This window comes from Salvelinus fontinalis, unplaced genomic scaffold, assembly GCF_029448725.1.
Source record: "Salvelinus fontinalis isolate EN_2023a unplaced genomic scaffold, ASM2944872v1 scaffold_0160, whole genome shotgun sequence".
Lineage (NCBI taxonomy): Eukaryota > Metazoa > Chordata > Actinopteri > Salmoniformes > Salmonidae > Salvelinus > Salvelinus fontinalis.
Window position 1 is genome coordinate 3,191 of NW_026600369.1, and position 17,644 is coordinate 20,834.

General features: G+C 47.2%; 1 protein-coding gene across 7 annotated transcripts in view; it reads left to right on the plus strand.

Moving 5' to 3' along the window:
* Nucleotides 1–4,052: 4,052 nt before the first annotated feature.
* LOC129843765 (WD repeat-containing protein 7-like) overlaps nucleotides 4,053–17,644 on the plus strand; it is a gene marked incomplete at its 5' end in the record, with an annotated part of 295,613 nt that continues 282,021 nt past the window's right edge. For all 7 annotated transcript variants that reach the window (XR_008757881.1, XR_008757880.1, XR_008757883.1 and 4 more), the window contains 1 exon segment: nucleotides 4,053–4,267. Coding sequence is in view for 2 of the 7 variants with exons in the window: in XM_055912362.1 (XP_055768337.1) it covers nucleotides 4,053–4,267 (215 nt within the window).

Consider the following 17,644-nt stretch of genomic DNA (forward strand, 5'->3'; position numbering starts at 1 on the left):
CTTTGGCACCCTCTTCCCTACTTTGGCACCCTCTTCCCTACTTTGGCACCCTCTTCCCTACTTTGGCACCCTCTTCCCTACTTTTAACCAGTGCCCATAGGGAATTACATAGGGAATAGTGTTCCATTTGGGATGAAAACACTGTGTGGTGATTACTAGAAACCAGTAGGGTCCATATGTTCATTCTGTTTCTGTACCATACCGGGGGTCTACGGTATTACAGGAAGTCATTTTTTTAAAATGTTTTTATTAAGCAACACAAATCATTATCCAGGAGGACAGTGAATGTCTCTGCTGTAACCACAGACATTGTTCATTCTGACTTGCCATCTAGAAAACCAAATGCATAGCTAGAGAGATGGATATCATTTAATTTGGTCTTCGAAATAGTTAACGTAGAATAATAATATTATTATAGTTATAAGCAGTCGGTGTTACCCCGTGTGCCTGATGTGAGGAAGGAGGAAGAAGCTTGTCACCCATTAGACAGTGAGTCTCTTCTTGTCCCTCCTCCCGACGACGACGACCGGCTAAAAAACTGCCAGGGTAGCTCCAACCTTGTGTTCTTCCCCTCACTTGACGATGTTTTTGCTCAGTGAAGATCACACACCCTTTCCAGGATGAATAATAGATTGTCTGAAGCATTCGTTTCTTCCCCCCCCCCCCCCCCCCCCCCCCCCCCCCCCCCCCACGTCCTTATATACAAAGCCGCGTGTTTAGCGTTGTAAAGCAACGCAGCACTCTCTCTTAAAACGTTAGGCAGATTTTAAACTCCCTCTCACATCAATGGATGTAAAGATGATGGCTGAGGAGGAAGTGGAGGAGGGAGGGAGAGTGTAGGAGGGAAGTCGAGCACTTACAAAACATCTCCCTAAATGTGGAGTCTCTCCCTGCCCGTTACTGCATTAGCTAGGCACATTAGTGTGTTTATGTCTGCTCTTAAAGCTGGTTATGTCTCGTTGTGCTGAGTAGGACAGAAGAACGTACAGTAGCAAACCTTGCCTACTCACAGGGCTGGGGAGCAGAAGGGCCGTGGCTGTAAGGTGTGTGTGTGTGTGTGTTAGACATGCGGGGGTAGCCTAAGTAATGATCCCTGAGGTTTGTCTGGAACCACTTGATAGGAGCTGAAGGAGTGAGGGAAACAGCCTCTCCATTTATAGAGTCATTATATTACTGATGGACAGCTACATTTCCTCTCTCCTCTGTTCAGTGCTTTTCCCATAGAGATAAATGATTTATCTTCTATGGGTTCCCCCCCCCCCCACACACATCAGCTCTAATGGAATAGAACTCACTTTTTTAAAGGGACATTTTTACCATTCATTCATTTCCAGCACCCTCCCAACATCAACATGATGTGAAAATGTTTCGTGAAAATGTTTTGTAGTTAAAAAAAAAATATATATTGATTGTTTCCAATGACATTGTTGTGCATCAAGTGATTTTTAACCAATTATGAGTAGGAATTGCCGACCTAGTTGGTTGTCATTGGAAACCGTCATCTTCCTCTCTTTTTTTACGACAACAAATAGAAACGGGACCTTTTCACATGTTGATGTTTAAGGTGGTGCTGTAGATTATGTTTGTATTAATTCAAGTATTTTTTATTTTTTATTTAACTAGGCAAGTCAGTTAAAGAATAAACTCTTATTTACGACGACGACCTACCAAAAGGCCTCCTGCGGGGACGGGGGCCTGGGATTAAAAATAAATAAATAAATACAATGTAAATCTAGGACAACACACACATCAACAGCACATAGAGAGACCTAAGATAACAACGCAACATGACAGCGCATGGTTGCAATACAATATGAAGTTAAACGTTTTTGTGAATTTCCCTTTAAGGACAAGATGAACCATCATCAGATCCACTTACAGTGACTACAACATGATATAATACATCTCTGGCATCATTATCACAACCCATACAATCACGCTGGTTTCAGATGCAGAATGCTGGAGACTAGTTATAGACCAGTGGGGCTGGGAATTGCCAAGGGACCTCACAATACAATATTATATTAATACTTATGTGCCGATGCAACGATATGTATTGCAATCAGGGGTTCGGAACCGGGTTCAGGTAACAAAACCAGAAATATTACGACATTTCAGTCGCATCTTGCGCCATAGGCTACACTTGTCTGTACATAACGCATGTAAACAACTAGTTGACCTGCTCTATCCACACTGATTGGTTGAAACAACTAGTTTACCTGCTCTATCCACACTGATTGGTGTAAACAACTAGTTTACCTGCTCTATCCACACTGATTGGTGTAAACAACTAGTTTACCTGCTCTCTCCGCACTGATTGGTGTAAACAACTAGTTTACCTGCTCTATCCACACTGATTGGTGTAAACAACTAGTTTACCTGCTCTATCCACACTGATTGGTGTAAACAACTAGTTTACCTGCTCTATCCACACTGATTGGTGTAAACAACTAGTTTACCTGCTCTCTCCGCACTGATTGGTGTAAACAACTAGTTTACCTGCTCTATCCGCACTGATTGGTGTAAACAACTAGTTTACCTGCTCTCTCCGCACTGATTGGTGTAAACAACTAGTTTACCTGCTCTATCCACACTGATTGGTGTAAACAACTAGTTTACCTGCTCTCTCCGCACTGATTGGTGTAAACAGCTAGTGTACCTGCTCTATCCGCACTGATTGGTGTAAACAGCTAGTGTACCTGCTCTATCCGCACTGATTGGTTGAAACAACTAGTGTACCTGCTCTCTCCGCACTGATTGGTTGAAACAACAAGTTTACCTGCTCTATCCGCACTGATTGGTGTAAACAGCTAGTGTACCTGCTCTATCCGCACTGATTGGTTGAAACAACTAGTTTACCTGCTCTCTCCGCACTGATTGGTGTAAACAACTAGTTTACCTCCTCTATCCGCACTGATTGGTTGAAACAACTAGTTTACCTGCTCTCTCCGCACTGATTGGTGTAAACAACTAGTTTACCTCCTCTATCCGCACTGATTGGTTGAAACAACTAGTTTACCTCCTCTATCCGCACTGATTGGTGTAAACAACTAGTTTACCTGCTCTCTCCGCACTGATTGGTTGAAACAACTAGTTTACCTGCTCTATCCGCACTGATTGGTGTAAACAACTAGTTTACCTCCTCTATCCGCACTGATTGGTGTAAACAACTAGTTTACCTCCTCTATCCGCACTGATTGGTGTAAACAACTAGTTTACCTGCTCTATCCGCACTGATTGGTGTAAACAACTAGTTTACCTGCTCTATCCGCACTGATTGGTGTAAACAACTAGTGTACCTGCTCTATCCCCACTGATTGGTGTAAACAACTAGTGTACCTGCTCTCTCCGCACTGATTGGTGTAAACAACTAGTTTACCTGCTCTATCCGCACTGATTGGTGTAAACAACTAGTGTACCTGCTCTATCCGCACTGATTGGTGTAAACAACTAGTGTACCTGCTCTCTCCGCACTGATTGGTGTAAACAACTAGTTTACCTGCTCTCTCCGCACTGATTGGTGTAAACAGCTAGTGTACCTGCTCTATCCGCACTGATTGGTGTAAACAGCTAGTGTACCTGCTCTATCCGCACTGATTGGTGTAAACAGCTAGTGTACCTGCTCTCTCCGCACTGATTGGTGTAAACAACTAGTTTACCTGCTCTCTCCGCACTGATTGGTGTAAACAACTAGTGTACCTGCTCTCTCCGCACTGATTGGTGTAAACAGCTAGTTTACCTGCTCTCTCCGCACTGATTGGTGAACTAATGTAATGAGATAAATGTACAAATTTCACAGGTTAAAAAAAGGAACAGAAAGGAACGATATAATAAAACATGTTCAGGCCTCTCTCTGACACCGCTGAGTATACACTGAGTGTTCAAAACATTGAAAACAACTTCCTCGTGTTTCAGAGGATGCTTTGCTCTCGACCTTCGCCTCTCCCGAGACTGTACGGATAGGGCAACACTGTAACTACTAACCCTCTCTCTCTCTCTCTCCCCCCCTCGCTCTCTATCTCCCTTTCCCCCCCTCGCTCGCTCTCTCTCAGGTGCGTTGGACCGTTGTGTGATGGGCATCACGGCTGTAGAGATCCTGAATGCGTGTGATGAGGTGGTGCCGGCCGCTGTGGACGCTCTAAGCCACCCTGCGGTCAACCTGAAACAGGCCATGACACGACGCAGCCTGGCCGCGCTCAAGAACATGGCTACACACAAACTGCAGACCCTGGCTACCAACCTACTGGCTGCAGACAACGCAGACAAGGTCAGTTGTAACCCAAAACCCCGGACCATGGTTACCAGTCTATTAGCAGTCTATTAACAATAGCTTATGCCATTGTTCATAATGTTTGTGACTATCTATGACACAGTTATATCTTATGTAGCTGTTATAAAGGCTACATAGGGGAATAGTTGAACCCTTATTATTTTAAACCTTAACATGAGCCCTGTGTACTGTATGTAGGGCTGCTTCTCGAAGACCTCATCCGGGGTCAAAGGTTAGAAAGCATTGAGCTCAGTCTGGTGTACTGGTCCCTTTTGTAATTGCTGTGTTTCAAACCCTGATCAGCACTTCATCACTGGAGAAGTGTTCTCCATCGCAATGCAACAAACACACACACACACACACACACACACACACACACACACACACACACACACACACACACACACACACACACACACACACACACACACACATCACTGTCTCTCTGCCAATAGTCATCCAGGATGTTTCACTTCAGGAGGGAGGGGGAGAAGAAGGAAAGAGTCCCCGAGCTTTGAGTAGAATCTTCATAGAACAATCAACCTCCCTGAACTATGGTTGTGTCTGTCACCCTCTGTGCTCGGATGCAGAGAGCAGCAGAAGGGGCTCTTCTGCCTAAAGGGAAGCACTTAGTGGCCATTTTGAAAACCAGTCTGATTTTTGAAAAGCATAAAGGCTACATTGCAGTGGCATGAACAGGTCAAATAGCAGGAGCCAGCCAGCCAGCCAGCCAGCCAGCCAGCCAGCCAGCCAGCCAGCCAGCCAGCCAGCCAGCCAGCCAGCCAGGCCCTGCGCTCTAAGATGTTGCTGGAGAGAATAGATGAAGAGGAAGATAGTGAGTGTGGTTCTAGCAGACAATTATACAGGGAAACACTCCACCTGCTCCTCCTCCCTCTCCTGCTCTTCCTCCCTCCTCCTCCTGCTCTTCCTCCTCCTTCCTCTTCTTCGTCGCTCTTCTCCTTTTCCCCCCGCTCCTCTTCCTCCCTCTCCTCCAGCTCCTTTCCCTCCCTCTCCTCCCCCTTTTCCTCCCTCTCGCCTCTTCCTGCACGGAGGTGGTGTGTGTGTGGTGAAGAGTGTTTTCCAGCCCAGCGGCCTTCAGGGACCAGGGCTTAGTTAAAGTGGAGCCTGGGCTCTTAGTGTTGTGGGCTTGGGGGTGTTGGGATTGAGGCATGGCTCTGGATACTACCAGGGGAGAAGATGGAATGAGAGGTAATCCTCCCTCAATCCTGTACTCGTTTCTCTCATCTCACTCCATCTTCTCCCTGAGATTCACACCTCTGCCTCAGCCTGCCAGGAGGGTTAGAGGGATGGACCTCTAGCAAGATCAATCAATCAATCAAGTTTATTTTATATAGCCCTTCGTACATCAGCTAATATCTCGAAGTGCTGTACAGAAACCCAGCCTAAAACCCCAAACAGCAAGCAATGCAGGTGTAGAAGCACTAGATAACACTAGATGTGTGTGTGTTTATAGCACCAGCTAGCTGACACTAGAAGTGTCCAATGTGGCTTACTTGCAGTTGGTACGAGTGTGGCTCAGTTGGTGCGAAGTGGGCCTCTATGACTCAGTTGGTGCGACGTGGGCCTCTATGGCTCAGTTGGTGCGACGTGGGCCTCTATGGCTCAGTTGGTGCGACGTGGGCCTCTATGGCTCAGTTGGTGCGACGTGGGCCTCTATGGCTCAGTTGGTGCGACGTGGGCCTCTATGGCTCAGTTGGTGCGACGTGGGCCTCTATGGCTCAGTTGGTGCGACGTGGGCCTCTATGGCTCAGTTGGTGCGACGTGGGCCTCTATGGCTCAGTTGGTGCGACGTGGGCCTCTATGGCTCAGTTGGTGCGACGTGGGCCTCTATGGCTCAGTTGGTGCGACGTGGGCCTCTATGGCTCAGTTGGTGCGACGTGGGCCTCTATGGCTCAGTTGGTGCGACGTGGGCCTCTATGGCTCAGTTGGTGCGACGTGGGCCTCTATGGCTCAGTTGGTGCGACGTGGGCCTCTATGGCTCAGTTGGTGCGACGTGGGCCTCTATGGCTCAGTTGGTGCGACGTGGGCCTCTATGGCTCAGTTGGTGTGAGTGAGGATTTGTACAAGTGTTTCAATTTCTGGAGGCATTATCTACACATTAAAATGCATGTTCTCCGTTCTGTACGTTTATTAGTATAAACGCGTGGTGTAGTATGTACAGTTGAAGTCAGGAAGTTTACATACACTTAGGTTGGAGTCATTAACTCGTTTTTCAACCACTCCACAAATTTCTTGTTAACAAACTATAGTTTTGGCAAGTCGGTTAGGACATCGACTTTGTGCGTGACACAAGTAATTTTCCCAACAATTGTTTATAGACAGATTATTTCACTATCACAATTCCAGTGGGTCAGAAGTTTACATACACTAAGTTGACTGTGCCTTTAAACAGCTTGGAAAATTCCAGAAAATTATGTTATGGCTTTAGAAGCTTCTGATAGGCTAATTGACATAATTTGAGTCAATTGGAGGTGTACCTGTGGATGTATTTCAAGGCCTACCTTCAAACTCAGTGCCTCTTTGCTTGACATCATGGGGAAATCTAAAGAAATCAGCCAAGACCTCAGAAAAATAATTGTAGACCTCCACAAGTCTGGTAATACTTGGGAGCAATTTCCAAATGCCTGAAGGTACCACGTTCATCTGTACAAACAATAGTACGCAAGTATAAACACCATGGGACCATGCAGCCGCCATACCGCTCAGAAAGGAGACGGGTTCTGTCTCCTAGAGATGAACGTACTTTGGTGTGAAAAGTGCAAATCAATCCCAGAACAGCAAAGGACCTTGTGAAGATGCTGGAGGAAACAGGTACCAAAGTATCTATATCCACAGTAAAAACGAGTCCTAAATCGACAACCTGAAAGGCCGCTCAGCAAGGAAGCCACTGCTCCAAAACCGCCATAAAAAAGCAAGACTACGGTTTGCAACTGCACATGGGGACAAAGATCGTACTTTTTGGAGAAATGTCCTCTGGTCTGATGAAACAAAAATACAACTGTTTGGCCATAATGACCATCGTTATGTTTGGAGGAAAAAGGGGGTGGCTTGCAAGCCGAAGAACACCATCCCAACCGTGAAGCACGGGGGTGGCAGGATCATGTTGTGGGGGTGCTTTGCTGCAGGAGGGACTGGTGCACTTCACAAAATAGATGGCATCATGAGGCAGGAAAATTATGTGGATATATTGAAGCAACATCTCAAGACATCAGTCAGGAAGTTAAAGCTTGGTTGCAAATGGGTCTTCCAAATGGACAATGACCTCAGGCCATTTTGCCACATCTTTGGAAGTATGCTTGAGGACAACAAAGTCAAGGTATTGGAGTGGCCATCACAAAGCCCCGACCTCAATCCTATAGAACATTTGTTGGCTGAACTGAAATGGTGTGTACGAGCAAGGAGGCCTACAAACCTGACCAGCTCTGTCAGGATGAATGGGCCAAAATTCACCCAACTTATTGTGGGAAGCTTGTGGAAGGCTACCTGCAATGTTTAACCCAAGTTAACTTCTTATGGCTGCAGGGCAGTATTGAGTAGCTTGGATGAAAGGTGCACAGAGGTGCCCAGAGTAAACTGCCTGCTCCTCAGTCCCAGTTGCTAATATATGCATGTTATTATTAGTATTGGATAGAAAACACTCTGATGTTCCTTAAACTGTTTGACTTATGTCTGTGAGTATAACAGAACTCATATGGCAGGCAGAAACCTGAGAAGAAATCCAACCAGGAAGTGAGAAATCTAAGGTTGGTCTATTTTCAACCCATCGCCTATTGAAAACACAGTAGGATATGGATCTGTTTGCACTTCCTACGGCTTCCACTAGATGGCAACAGTCTGTAGAACCTCGAATGAAGCTTCTACTGTGATGTGGGACTGTGAGTCGGTGGTCTGGTCATGCGCATTCCACATGATAGGGACTTGCGTTCCATTACTTCTATAGACACAAAGGAATTCTCCGGTTGGAACGTTATTGAATATTCATGATAACAACATCCTAAAGATTGATTCTATACTTAGTTTGACAAGTTTATTCGACCTGTAATAAAACTTTTTGAAGTTTTCGTCCGACGTTATGCAGGAACCGCACGAGCGTTTGGATTTGTGTACTAAACGCGCAAACAAAAGTAGCTACTTGGACATAAATTATGGACATTACCGAACAAAACTAACATTTCTTGTGGGAGTCCTGGGAGTGCATTCCGACGAAGATCAGCAACGGTAAGTGAAGATTTATAATGCTTTTTATGAGTTATGTTGACTGCACAATTTGTCGGGTGGCTTCCTTTTGTGGCTGAACGCTGTTCTCAGATTATTGAATATTGTGCTTTTGCCGTAAAGATTTTTGAAATCTCACACAGCGGTTGCATTAAGAACAAGTGTATATTTAATTCTATGTAAAACATTTATCTTTCATCAAAGTTTATGATGAGTATTTAATGTTATTTCAAGTGGCTCTGCAATTTCTCCGGATATTTTGGAGGCATTTCTGAACATGGCGCCAATGTCAGGGTTTTTGGATATAAATATGAACTTAATCGAACAAAACATATATGTATTATGTAACATGAAGTCCCATGAGTGTCATCTGATGAAGATCATCAAAGGTTAGTGATTAATTTTATCTCTATTTCTGCCTATTGTGACTCCTTTCTTTGGCTGGAAAAATGGCTGTGGTTATTGTGATTTTGCGGTGACCTAACATAATCGTTTGTGGTGCTTTCGCTGAAAAGCCTATTTGAAATCGGACACTTTGGTGGGATTAACAACAAGATTACCTTTTAAAATGGTATAAGAAACATGTATGTCTGAGGAATTTGAATTATGAGATTTCTGTTTTTACCAGGATTGCAGCCATAAGAAGTTAAACAATTTAAAGGCCATGCTACCAAATACTAATTGAGTGTAGGTGAACTTCTGACCCACTGGGAACGTGATGAAAGAAATGAAAGCTGAAATAAATAATTATCTCATTATTCTGACATTTCACATTCTTAAAATAAAGTGGTGATCCTAACTGACCTAAGACGGGTAATTTTTACTTGGATTAAATTTCAGTAATAGTGAAAAACTGAGTTTAATTGTATTAGGCTGAGGTGTATGTAAACCTCCGACTACAGCTGTATATGAAACAGATCGTTAAAGGTTTCCCTGCCTGTCATGGCTGGTCATAGAAAGACAACATCCTGTGCCTTTTCTCTCCCTCTGTTTCTCTTCCTGCTGGTCTGTAGGGGCTGAATGGCAACCAGGCCGGATGTGCTCCTCTCTGATGAGCTGTGTGTGTGTGCTTGGTCTGAGAGCCCAGTAGCTCGTTAAGACTATCAAGCAGCAGAGGAATGTTAGGGAGGAAGGATGACCTTAAAGGAAGAACATAGCAGGAGAGTTGTATAGAGTCAGTCAGTCTGTCTCCCTTCTCTCTGCCAGTCTGTCTCCCTCTCTGCCGGTCTGTCTCCCTCTCTGCCGGTCTGTCTGTACAGAGCTTGTGTCTCCCCTTCCGTACGCATGCCTCTGCACAAAGCCTGTCTGTCTGTGTCTCCGTCCGTCTGCCTGTCTGTCTGTACAGAGCAGGGATGGGCGATTTGTGGGCGGGGGGCTACAAAAAAATCTGAACTCATCACGAGAGGTCACAGTGGCTCGCCTGTCTGCATACCCACATCCGTACCCACATCCGTACCCATCCATCCGTATCCTCACATGCAGTCAGATCTGGGCCGAAGATACGTTTTGAAAGAACATTTAGCAATTTTCTCACAAATTTCCAGCAATTTTACAAATTTGTGTCATGGGGCAGAGAAATATTTGCAGTTTTGAATATGATAACTGATTGAGAGTGACTAACAACATCAATGTGGGCCCAACGGTCAGTAATTTGACCATGATTGCTATAAGTTTAGACAGCTGGCTAATTTACTAATCAGCTGACATGAAATAACAAGAGAGACTGCGGATGCACAACCACATTTCAAAATGGCACCTGGTGTATCGTCCTGTCATCATTCTAAATGACACCTGGTGTATTGTCCTGTCATCATTCTAAATGACACCTGGTGTATTGTCCTGTCATCATTCTAAATGACACCTGGTGTATTGTCCTGTCATCATTCTAAATGACACCTGGTGTATTGTCCTGTCATCATTCTAAATGACACCTGGTGTATTGTCCTGTCATCATTCTAAATGACACCTGGTGTATTGTCCTGTTCTAACTGTCATCATTCTAAATGACACCTGGTGTATTGTCCTGTCATCATTCTAAATGACACCTGGTGTATTGTCCTGTCATCATTCTAAATGACACCTGGTGTATTGTCCTGTTCTAACTGTCATCATTCTAAATGACACCTGGTGTATTGTCCTGTCATCATTCTAAATGACACCTGGTGTATTGTCCTGTCATCATTCTAAATGACACCTGGTGTATTGTCCTGTTCTAACTGTCATCATTCTAAATGACACCTGGTGTATTGTCCTGTTCTAACTGTCATCATTCTAAATGACACCTGGTGTATTGTCCTGTTCTAACTGTCATCATTCTAAATGACACCTGGTGTATTGTCCTGTTCTAACTGTCATCATTCTAAATGGCACCTGGTGTATTGTCCTGTTCTAACTGTCATCATTCTAAATGGCACCTGGTGTATTGTCCTGTCATCATTCTAAATGACATCTGGTGTATTGTCCTGTCATTATTCTAAATGACACCTGGTGTATTGTCCTGTCATCATTCTAAATGACATCTGGTGTATTGTCCTGTCATCATTCTAAATGACATCTGGTGTATTGTCCTGTCATCATTCTAAATGACACCTGGTGTATTGTCCTGTCATCATTCTAAATGACATCTGGTGTATTGTCCTGTCATCATTCTAAATGACATCTGGTGTATTGTCCTGTCATCATTCTAAATGACACCTGGTGTATTGTCCTGTCATCATTCTAAATGACATCTGGTGTATTGTCCTGTCATCATTCTAAATGACATCTGGTGTATTGTCCTGTCATCATTCTAAATGACATCTGGTGTATTGTCCTGTCATCATTCTAAATGACATCTGGTGTATTGTCCTGTCATCATTCTAAATGGCACCTGGTGTATTGTCCTGTCATCATTCTAAATGACATCTGGTGTATTGTCCTGTCATCATTCTAAATGACACCTGGTGTATTGTCCTGTCATCATTCTAAATGGCACCTGGTGTATTGGACTGTCATCATTCTAAATGACACCTGGTGTATTGGACTGTCATCATTCTAAATGACACCTGGTGTATTGGACTGTCATCATTCTAAATGACACCTGGTGTATTGGACTGTCATCATTCTAAATGACACCTGGTGTATTGGACTGTCATCATTCTAAATGACACCTGGTGTATTGGACTGTCATCATTCTAAATGACACCTGGTGTATTGGACTGTCATCATTCTAAATGACACCTGGTGTATTGTCCTGTCATCATTCTAAATGACACCTGGTGTATTGTCCTGTTCTAACTGTCATCATTCTAAATGACACCTGGTGTATTGTCCTGTTCTAACTGTCATCATTCTAAATGACACCTGGTGTATTGTCCTGTTCTAACTGTCATCATTCTAAATGACACCTGGTGTATTGTCCTGTTCTAACTGTCATCATTCTAAATGACACCTGGTGTATTGTCCTGTTCTAACTGTCATCATTCTAAATGACACCTGGTGTATTGTACTGTCATCATTCTAAATGACACCTGGTGTATTGTACTGTCATCATTCTAAATGACACCTGGTGTATTGTACTGTCATCATTCTAAATGACACCTGGTGTATTGGACTGTCATCATTCTAAATGACACCTGGTGTATTGGACTGTCATCATTCTAAATGACACCTGGTGTATTGGACTGTCATCATTCTAAATGACACCTGGTGTATTGGACTGTCATCATTCTAAATGACACCTGGTGTATTGGACTGTCATCATTCTAAATGACACCTGGTGTATTGGACTGTCATCATTCTAAATGACACCTGGTGTATTGGACTGTCATCATTCTAAATGACACCTGGTGTATTGGACTGTCATCATTCTAAATGACACCTGGTGTATTGTCCTGTCATCATTCTAAATGACACCTGGTGTATTGTCCTGTCATCATTCTAAATGACACCTGGTGTATTGTACTGTCATCATTCTAAATGACACCTGGTGTATTGGACTGTAGACCCTGGACAAAGAAAAGACCCCCCCCCCCCCCCCCACACACACACACACACCACTGTCTGCCGCTAGACCAAGACCTTTCCCCTAATTACTCTGATCCTACGGCCTGTTTGTGTGTGTGTGTGTGTGTGTGTGTGTGTGGCCATCCTCCTCGACCAACACTGTCTTCCCATCACTAAGGAAGAGGGACTTGGTTGTCAGGAGTGTGTGGATGTACAGTGTGAATGGCTCACTGTGTCACAACCTGGCTCTTAGATGGTGACAAGCAAGGAAGTCCACACGTTGGCAGTTAAGGAGTAACAAAGATATTTATTAAATAACTGGTGAAGTATAAAACTATTAAGGAAAACTAACCTGTGAAAGTAGGGGTGTAATGGAGGTGCATGGATGAAGGTGTTCTAATTCCTAATCAAAAAAACAATCAACTAGATCACACAACATAATGGTTTTTGTGGAGGAGGGGAGGGTAGAGAGGGGAGGGTAGAGAGGGGAGGGTAGAGAGGGGAGGGTGGGGAGGGGAGGGTAGAGAGGGGAGGGTGGGGAGGGGAGGGTAGAGAGGGGAGGGTAGAGAGGGGAGGGTAGAGAGGGGAGGGTAGAGAGGGGAGGGTAGAGAGGGGAGGGTAGAGAGGGGAGGGTAGAGAGGGGAGGGTAGGGAGGGGAGGGTAGGGAGGGGAGGGTGGGGTGGGGAGGGGAGGGTGGGGAGGGGAGGGGGAGGAGGGGGGGGGGAGGAGGGGGAGAGGGAGAGAGGGAGAGAGGGAGAGAGGGGGAGGAGGGGGAGGAGGGGGAGGAGGGGGAGAGGGGGAGAGGGGAGGGTGGAGGAGGGGAGGGTAGAGAGGGAGAGACTTATCTCCTAGTTGATCCCAAACCCAGGTGCAACTTGTCACCTTAACGACCCAATCAGCTCCACCTGTCCCCAATCTGCAAATAGAAGAAGACAGTGAAGGTGGTAGGGAGAGAGAAACAACAGACACGGTATCTTTCCTTTGTCCATGTGGTGAAGATCACAGAGTGTTTTCTGAATCTAAAACTCTTCTTCCTCCTCCTCCACTTTAGTGGTCATCACTAGGTGGTATTATTGCTATAGCTTGGTCTCCTGTTCTCTGTAACAGCCCATAATAACACAGGTCTCCACATAAAGGCAGGCAGCAGTTCAAGTACAATTTGTGTCTACTGGCTCCTTCCCTCATCATAACGGTTGTCTTGGTCCAAGATGGCACCCTGTTCCCTACATACTGCACTACTTCCTACCAGAGGCCCTGGTCAATAGGGTGCCATTTGGGACACAAGCTAAGTGTCTTGACTGGAGATCAAATGGTCTGAGCCGGGAATCCAGAGAGGCCCCCCCCCTCCCCAGGCCAGGTGCTGTCTTTCTATAATGTCCCATCATTTCCTCTGACACAATAATTCTACCTCCACCCTGGGGCTGTGATACCTGCTGTCAATACGCACCATTATTCCCTCAACAACACACACAGCCAGCCCACAACAACAGGCCCTGATGCAGCAGCCTCTAGCCAGCCCACAACAACAGGCCCTGATGCAGCAGCCTCTAGCCAGCCCACAACAACAGGCCCTGATGCAGCAGCCTCTAGCCAGCCCACAACAACAGGCCCTGATGCAGCAGTCACTAGCCAGCCCACAACAGCAGGCCCTGATGCAGCAGTCTCTAGCCAGCCCACAACAACAGGCCCTGATGCAGCAGCCTCTAGCCAGCCCACAACAACAGGCCCTGATGCAGCAACCACTAGCCAGCCCACAACAGGCCCTGATGCAGCAGCCTCTAGCCAGCCCACAACAACAGGCCCTGATGCAGCAGCCACTAGCCAGCCCACAACAACAGGCCCTGATGCAGCAGCCACTAGCCAGCCCACAACAACAGGCCCTGATGCAGCAGCCACTAGCCAGCCCACAACAACAGGCCCTGATGCAGCAGCCACTAGCCAGCCCACAACAACAGGCCCTGATGCAGCAGCCTCTAGCCAGCCCACAACAACAGGCCCTGATGCAGCAGCCACTAGCCAGCCCACAACAACAGGCCCTGATGCAGCAGTCACTAGCCAGCCCACAACAACAGGCCCTGATGCAGCAGCCTCTAGCCAGCCCACAACAACAGGCCCTGATGCAGCAGCCTCTAGCCAGCCCACAACAACAGGCCCTGATGCAGCAGCCACTAGCCAGCCCACAACAACAGGCCCTGATGCAGCAGTCACTAGCCAGCCCACAACAACAGGCCCTGATGCAGCAGTCACTAGCCAGCCCACAACAACAGGCCCTGATGCAGCAGCCTCTAGCCAGCCCACAACAACAGGCCCTGATGCAGCAGCCTCTAGCCAGCCCACAACAACAGGCCCTGATGCAGCAGCCTCTAGCCAGCCCACAACAGGCCCTGATGCAGCAGCCACTAGCCAGCCCACAACAACAGGCCCTGATGCAGCAGCCTCTAGCCAGCCCACAACAACAGGCCCTGATGCAGCAGCCACTAGCCAGCCCACAACAACAGGCCCTGATGCAGCAGCCTCTAGCCAGCCCACAACAACAGGCCCTGATGCAGCAGCCTCTAGCCAGCCCACAACAACAGGCCCTGATGCAGCAGCCTCTAGCCAGCCCACAACAACAGGCCCTGATGCAGCAGCCACTAGCCAGCCCACAACAACAGGCCCTGGTGGAGCAGCCACTAGCCAGCCCACCTAGCTACCCACTGGGGTAACTGCCTTCCAATCAACCTGCTTGCCTCCACTTTGGTGCCACCATTACACCCGCACTGCCTCCCTGCAAAACCACTTTTACTTGTGTGTGTGTGTGTGCGCGCGCCGTGGTCAGTTTGTTTGTGTTAGGGTTATTGAGTGTCTAAACATGTGCCTTTTTTAAAAGTGTATTTGTGAGTCCTGACCCTTTGGTGTGTGTTGTTGTGGAGGTGTGTGTGTGTGTGTGTGTTGATGTTGTTGTGGAGGTGTGTTGATGTTGTTGTGGAGGTGTGTGTGTGTGTTGTTGTGGAGGTGTGTGTGTGTGTGTGTGGTTTTCTGGAGGCCGGTTGGTAACAGAGTAGCTCTTGAGGCGTATTGATTTTGTAATGTCTCCCTGAATGCTCTTAGTCAAGGTTCAACAAAGTTTTCACTGAGTTGATTTGTCCAAGTCCGGGGCTGTTAACACCAGAACCATTAGCAGCCCGGCATCATCCTAATAATAGACTGGTGATCTACAAGATAGAAGGCTTTTACTGTCATGTGAAGGACTATAATTCCCACCTTTATGTGTTTCACTCTTCCCCCTTTTGACCCCGTTAGTGTCAGTGAAAATCACCCCACGTATATGTGGTTATGGTGTGGGGGTTATGGTGTGGGGGGTTACTGATCCTATATCATATAGACAGCAAATCCAATTGTATTTGTCACATACACATGGTCAGCAGATGTTAATGCAAGTGTTTTTTGAAGTGACTAGTGATCCATTTATTAAAGTGTCCAGTGATTGGGTCTCAATGTAGGCAGCAGCCTCTCTGAGTTAATGATGGCTGTTTAACAGTCTGATGTCCTTGAGATAGAAGCTGTTTTTCAGTCTCTTGGTCCCAGCATTGATACGCTTGTACTGACCTCGCCTTCTGGATGATAGTGGGGTGAACAGGCCGTGGCTTTGGTGTTTTTTTTGGGCCTTCCTGTGACATCGGGTGCTGTAGGTGTGATGCGTTTTGCAGACTGCACCACCCTCTGGAGAGCCTTGCGGTTGTGGGCGGTGCAGTTGCCGTACCAGCCCGACAGGACGCTCTCGATTGTTTGCGGCAGGTAGCCTAGTGGTTAGAGCGTTGGACTCGTAACAGAAAGGTTGCTAGATCGAATCCCCGAGCTGGTTGTTCAAATATGTCGTTCTACCCCTGAACAAGGTAGTTAACCGACTGTTCTTAGGCTGTCATTGTAAATGAGAATTTGTAATTAACTGACTTACCTAGTTAAATAAAGGTACAAATAAAATAAAAATTGCATCTGTAAAAGTTTGTCAGGGTTTTAGGTGACAAGCCAAATTTCTTCAGCCTTCTGAGGTTGAAGAGGGCGCTGTTGCGCCTTCACCACGCTGTCTGTGTGAATGGACCATTTCAGTTTGTCTGTGATGTGTACGCCCAGGAAGTTAAAACGTTCCACCTTCTCCACTGCTGTCCCTTCGATGTGGTTAGGGGCGTGTTCCCTCTGTTGTTTCCTGTTGTCCACGATCATCTCCTTTGTTTTGTTGACGTTGAGTGTCAGGTTATTTTCCTGACACCACACTCCGAGGGCCCTCACCTCCTCCCTGTAGGCTGTCTCGTCGTTGTTGGTAATCAAGCCCACTACTGTTGTGACGTCTGCATAGACACTTCCTCTATAGATTCTGGGTCTTTCTTTCTCCCTGCCTGCTGTTTTCACTCCTATAGTCTGGAGAGGAGAGGACGAGAGGTGAGGGGTCCTGTGGGACAATGACCTTTCAATAGCCTGGGTCTTTGTTTACAGCTCAGGAGCCCTTTCCCTCCTCTCCCCTCCGCCCGTTCACACCGCTCTCCTCCCCTCCGCCCGTTCACACCGCTCTCCTCCCCTCCGCCCGTTCACACCGCTCTCCTCCCCTCCGCCCGTTCACACCGCTCTCCTCCCCTCCGCCCGTTCACACCGCTCTCCTCCCCTCCGCCCGTTCACACCGCTCTCCTCCCCTCCGCCCGTTCACACCGCTCTCCTCCCCTCCGCCCGTTCACACCGCTCTCCTCCCCTCCGCCCGTTCACACCGCTCTCCTCCCCTCCGCCCGTTCACACCGCTCTCCTCCCCTCCGCCCGTTCACACCGCTCTCCTCCCCTCCGCCCGTTCACACCGCTCTCCTCCCGTTCACACCGCTCTCAGCCCGTTCACACCGCTCTCCGCCCGTTCACACCGCTCTCCGCCCGTTCACACCGCTCTCCGCCCGTTCACACCGCTCTCCGCCCGTTCACACCGCTCTCCTCCCGTTCACACCGCTCTCCTCCCGTTCACACCGCTCTCCTCCCGTTCACACCGCTCTCCGCCCGTTCACACCGCTCTCCGCCCGTTCACACCGCTCTCCGCCCGTTCACACCGCTCTCCGCCCGTTCACACCGCTCTCCGCCCGTTCACACCGCTCTCCGCCCGTTCACACCGCTCTCCGCCCGTTCACACCGCTCTCCGCC